The sequence below is a fragment of the Balaenoptera ricei genome, chromosome 12, assembly GCF_028023285.1.
Source record: "Balaenoptera ricei isolate mBalRic1 chromosome 12, mBalRic1.hap2, whole genome shotgun sequence".
NCBI lineage: Eukaryota > Metazoa > Chordata > Mammalia > Artiodactyla > Balaenopteridae > Balaenoptera > Balaenoptera ricei.
Genome location: NC_082650.1, coordinates 7499739 through 7505738, shown reverse-complemented (window position 1 = coordinate 7505738; position 6000 = coordinate 7499739). Strand labels below are relative to the sequence as shown.

General features: G+C 47.9%; 1 protein-coding gene across 5 annotated transcripts in view; it reads left to right on the top strand.

Moving 5' to 3' along the window:
• The first annotated feature begins 4909 nt into the window (after window positions 1–4909).
• The window catches only part of MAP3K4 (mitogen-activated protein kinase kinase kinase 4), a 108065-nt gene continuing 106974 nt past the window's right edge, over window positions 4910–6000 (top strand). For all 5 annotated transcript variants that reach the window (XM_059940873.1, XM_059940871.1, XM_059940872.1 and 2 more), the window contains exon 1: window positions 4910–5194. In XM_059940873.1, coding sequence (XP_059796856.1) covers window positions 5055–5194 — 140 coding nt within the window. In that variant the 5' untranslated portion in view covers window positions 4910–5054. The remainder of the gene's footprint in view (window positions 5195–6000) is intronic.

Here is a 6000-nt window from a genome sequence, read left to right as displayed (position 1 = left end):
AATCAGGCAAGTTCTGTGGCCGTTTTGGTGGGGAAATGACTGAAATGTTTGGCCAGCAAGAAGAGCGGGCTCTCTCAGAGATTTCATTTTTTTAAAGCCACCCATTCCTCACAGGATCCTGGAGAGGTGGAATGAGAAGTCAGAGCAGAGATGAGACGTGGGCACTCCTGACGTCTGCTGCCTGCGCTTCCTTCTGGAAGCTTCCAGGAGGAGGGCTCTTCACCGTGTGGATTTCCGCTAATGCATCTCTCACCCTTTAGAGTCCGACTTGTTCTTTGTTGGAGGCCACTTCCTTTCCCTTAATTAGTTTCATTCACAGTATTCTAACCATTGAAAAAAATAGCGAGACTAATGTTTTGTCCTTTGTTTAATGAATCAGAGCTGGCGGGGTGATGCACTCTCTTTAGATCCTTTGTTTGCACAGAGAAGCACCTCTGAAATAAGGGATGATTTGGGTCCTGGTGGAGAAATAAGAAAAACGGTCAAATCACCTCTCAGAAAAAAACCAAGGGAGATTTTATCTAACTTGCCACTATTCAAAAGAGAAAGACTAAACTTAAATGTTACAAGGACTATTTAAAAGTGTGGCAACTAATTATCCTTTGTATGTATCCAGTTTTTTGTGTGCTTTACTAGTAGGTAAAAATAGATGCCATAGTATCATTTTGGAAAAAAAAAAAAAATCCATGTATGAAATGCCCAGTTTAGTTTTTCCTTTCTTGGAGTGAGGTTTTTATTGCTCTGTCACTGAGTTGGCCTTTCTCCGTGTGTGCTGCAGTGAACAGGAATCAATCCCCTCTGGTCACGGGCAGATTGGGAGGTTTGTACTCGTGTCTTTCTCTCTCTGCAGAGCTGCTAAGGAACCACCAGAGAGGAGAGGGCAGGGCTGGCGAAGAATCTAGGTGGAAAGCTCACGGATACCATAGGGAAGGGAGACACTTATTCTAGGTAAAGTACAGCCCCATGCTCATAATAATTAAAAACCTACAGCCTTAGAGGTTTTGTTGTTTTGTTTTGTTTTTTTTAAACAAAGACATAACCCTATTTACAGCATAGCTTGAGCACACTCTTTTTGAATTATCTTGTCACAGAACCATAAAATTAACTTTCTGCTAATACACTAGCCTTGATAAGATGCTAAGGCATTATAATGATGCCCTTAACACGGATACATATGTAGATATAGATACACAGACAGATGGATATCTATACCTATGTTGGTTTAAGGCTTTATCATAGTGGTAGGATGTGTCAAAATTGGGCCTGAAACTAGTGGTAAGCAAAGTTAAGAATGTTCTGTAGCTTAACCTAAACTGGACCTTTGGTAAAACTTTAATCTGGCTTTTGTAACTCATTTTAAAGTAAAGAAAGTTAATAAGGGCTATGTGAATTCAGTCTCGAGGACAGAGTGAGAGGCAATCCTCTGAAGATCTTTTTGCCATTGTTTTTAAGAACATGATTAAAGGCAATGAGATCAGCCACATGCTAAACGGTGATAAATTTAGAGACAAAAATCTAATTATAATAGTAGTTCATTAATGTTAAAAAAAAATCCTACTTTCTGAAAGCAATAATATTTACTGAGTTCCTCCGATGTTTGGGGCACCCAATGAAGCCTTGGTCCCCTCCCTCCAGGACTGTTCCCGTGGTGGTCAGAGGTCAGTGGTGGATGACAGAAGGTGTCTGTCCCGAAGGAGTGGACACCCCAGCAGAGAAGGAATCTGGGGGCTGGAGGGAGTGAGGGCTGTGAGGGCCTGGGGGGGGGCAAAAAGTCATGCACTTTAATTGAACATTTAGTACCAGTTAAGTAGGGTTCCTACACATGAAGCCTTACCTGATCAGCTAGCTGTAAATTTGTTTGGTTCCTGCTGAAATAGACAGTACCCTCAGGTGGAAATGAAAACAAGTCTCCCTGACGCTGGTCTGTGTTGCTGAGTGTTTCTGTGGCAGGTGCATGTGTGTGTCTGTCCCCTCAAAGTCAGTGGTCAAAGCTGGTTGAATACCAACATCGACGAATACATGGTATAGTGTTATTTAGAGGAGAGGGATCTGTTTGATTCTGTAACATGTAAAGCTTCTAATATGTCTTCCAAGAAGGATTCTGGCTCAGAGGATTACAAAGGAACATTAGGAAAACTAGAATTACAGAAAGCTGGGAAATACTTTGCGGAGTTTTCTTCACACAGTGGCCTTGAATTAGTGTGTAAAGAATAGTTTTTATTAAGATGAAATCAGTTTTTCCCTTTTGAACAACTATTTTTAAATCACCATTTGAATGGATGCCAATTCTTAGCCTGCAGGAGTGCCCGCATCTTGTTCCTGCCCTAGGGAGAGCGCGTCACCAAGTGAGAGGTGGCCTCCGAAGAAGCAGGCACGGCTTAGACTGGAAAGGGCGGGCCAAGTGGAAAGGTAGGACCAAGTGGAAAGGTAGTGTGATGGAACAGAACCTCCTTTTGCACAATCCGAGTAGCAGGACCAGGTATGGAGCATGTGAAGAACTCAAAAAGTCCGGTAAGGACTTTATTGTGACAGCAATGAGATGTCAGTAAAATAAATTAGATAAGAGTGACATGTTTAGATCAGATTCAGAAAGGCTATTGTGGCCTGCAGCGTGAGAAGAGGTTGGTTGGGGAGTGAGCACTCCAACAGGCAGGGAGAGATGGAGACTGTCACGATTATCCAGGGAGATGCGACAGTGGTCTGAGCTAGCTAGCGAGGTTGGAGAGAAGTGAATGGATTCCAGAGGGAGGGAGAGTTTGATGGGACTTGGACCCATCAGTCAGGGGCTGAGTGGTGGTTGTTCAGAGTTCTGACTGGGTGAAGGTGCCGTAGCTCATCAAGTCAGAGAACACAGGGAAGGAGTGGGTGTGAGGTTGGTGTGCGTAAGAAGGAAATAAATTCAGATCTTGAAATCTGGAATACTGAATTGCAGAAACGAAGTGGCATAGAATAGGAGGAGAGCAAAAACAAAAAAGGCTGATACAGGACACAAAATTAACTTGAATGAAGACAAAATTCACAGCACTTAAATTGAACACTTAGTACTAGTTAACGTGGGTCTCTACAGGCCTTACATGATTAGTTAAGTGTAAATTTGTTTGATTTCTGTTAAAACAGTACCCTCAAGTGGCAATTAAAACAACAGCAAACCATACATCTCTCAAATGCTGGTCTATACATCAAATATTATATATTTACAAGCGGGGAGACCTGAGGACAGGCCCCAGGTTGACTGTCTTCAGGAGTTATTTGTGAGCTATAACCGATTCAAACTATTACAATACTTAAAGATGTGTTAGTGAGGATAAAGTTAAGTGATTTGGTCATACCACTGTTTCAAAAGAAAATTTGAAATTCAGTAAGTAAGAAGTTATCACAATTTTCTTTTGAAATAGTGCTATGACCAAATCATTTAACTTTATTCTGACCAATCTGTGTAAAATAGCATTGTCCCCTCCAGCCTCTTCCCAGCTTACTTTTCTCCATAGCAGTTATCACCCACTGATATGCTAAGTATTTACTTGTTTGTTTTTCTTCTGTCCTCTCTCTTCCCCTTACTCATCTAGGATGTTATCTCTACCAGGAAAAGACTTTGTTTTGCTTACTACTATATCCCCAGCGTCTAGCTTAGTTCCCGGCACATATATGCATTTAGTAAGTATTTGTTGAATAACTCTTTTTGAGTAAATAAAATGAATGTCAATTTGGAAATTCAGCTCTATCAGGTCATATAATGATAGACTATCTTAATAAAGAAAATAGACTGAAAAAGTTCTTAAACTACAGAGAAATTTCTGTAACGTACTTTGAATGCACTATAGCTAATTTCACACATATATGTGAAATACACGAATATGTATATACAGTATAATGTACTTATGAATGCGACATAGCTAACTGGCCTTTAAATATAATCATATTTAAACTTTTCCATCTTGGCCACTTTTCTTACCAACGTTTAATCAAAACGTGTATTTTACATATTCAAGCTCCACCAAACGAGCTTTTGAAAACCAGTGCATTTGAATGAATAGAAATGTACTTAATTTTAAATGATACTGTTTTTGAATTAACTCTGGACTTCACCTTAAGGGAAAATTTGTAAATATTTGCAAATTAAAACTGTGAAGTCTCAGATGCTCTCTGAGTAAATGAGGCGGTGATATTTCAACAGTATTTTTATAACTCTGAAATAATCTTTAGAACTGTTTTCTTTTTTCTTTTCCTTTAGTGTAGGAGCACTCCAGCCCGAGTTTCTGGAAGATCAATACCCCCTCTTGTGATCCAGAGGTTAGAAGGTTAGATCAGTGTTCTTTCCCGCCCTGTTGATAGCAGGGTAACTTTAATGTTCTGCGTTTCCAGAGTCTCTGTTTACACAGTCTCAGAACCCTGAGTCTTGTGTGTGTGTTGAAGATTGCTCTTTCATCGGAGTGCACCCCCGGGCCCCCAGGACTCACAGGTCTCCCAAAGCCTCCACGCCCGCGTGTGAGCTGTGAGCGTTACATCCACCCCTGTTTCTGAGGATGGCATCTACGTTTGGCGACGATCCTCTTGCTAAAGTTCACAAAGCACTTAAAAGTCAGGAGTCGCCGCCTAAGCCAGGCCGCGATGCCCTTCCCGGGGCCCTCGGTGCACGCCCCACGCCGACCACCTGGGAGCACCGGCGCGCACAGCCCACCGCACACTCCCCGCGAGCGGAGCCAGACGGCGGCGGCGGCGAGGCCCGGCCCCCGGGGCAGAGCGCCGCTACCCCAACCTGCTAGCTGTCTGCCGCCCGGTCTCCCACGCCTCCACTCCTCCCCTCCCCTCCCCTCCCTTCCCCGCCGGTCCATCCCGGCGCCCGCCGCCGCCTCCCTGGGAAGCTTGTCCCTCGCCGCCCGCCGTAGCCCGGCGCTGCCCGGTCGCCGTCTCCAAGATGGCCGCGGCGCGAGCGGCTCCTGCGGCGGGCTAGAGGCGGAGGCGGAGCCGAGTCACTCCTGCACTCCGGGGCTCCGGTGCCCCGCGCCAGGCTGCAGCTTACTGCCCGCCGCGGCCATGCGGGGCTCCGTGCACGGATGAGAGAAGCCGCCGCCGCCGCCGAGCTGGTCCCGCCGCCCGCCTTCGCCGCCACTCCCGCCGCCGCCATGGAGGAGCCGCCGCCGCCGCCGCCGCCGGCGGAACCCGAACCCGAGCCGGAGCGCTGCCGGGCGGCGAAGTGAGTGGGGCTGCCGCGGCGGGCCCGGCGCAGAAAGCGGGTCTCGTCCTGGCCCGAGCTCGGTCGGGGGCCCGAGGGGGCGTGGGGGCCTCTGCTTCCCGCCAGGTGGTGCGGGAGCGTCCAGGCTGCCGGGCCGGAGGGGCGGGGTGCAGCCCTGGACGCAGGGCACGGCGGCCGGGTCGGCCCAGGGACCTCTGCCGGGGCGCCGCGGGTCCGGCCGAGCGCTCAGCCGGCCGGCCCTCCCTGCAGCTTCGCCGCGCGCCGGGAATGCGGCGGGGCGGGAGCGTAGCGGGGGCGCCCCTGGTCCTGCCGGGACTGGGACCCCCCTCTCCCCCTCCCCCTTCCCCTTCCCCCTCCAAGGCTTCCGAACCGGCGCCGCGCTGAAACTACGCCCCTCGTTACTAAGCGAAAATGCTACCTCCCCTTCGCCCCCGCTCGAGTAAAGAGGTAGACGCTCGTGAAGCAGATGCACACTGGCTGTTTCCCCTTCGTTCTCCTCCTGCCCTCCGTTTGTCTCCCCCCGAGTGTGCCTGCTGTCTCTCCTGTGAGACACTGCATCTAGGCTGTGCAAGCAGGTTGGTTTCTCTTTCTGAGGGCCCTTTACCGGCCGTGAGTAGTAGCGTTGTGCAGATTGTTGCTCACACGTGCACATCAAGTGAAGGATTGATTTGTCCAAAACTTTGCTCCCACAGGGAGCCCTAATATGGAACTTTGGTACCCAAAGCATTCGTTGCATTCTGTTCCCTAGGGGCTCTATTAATGAATTCTTATGTCATTTTTCTGATCGGGAGATGAAATTCACCATA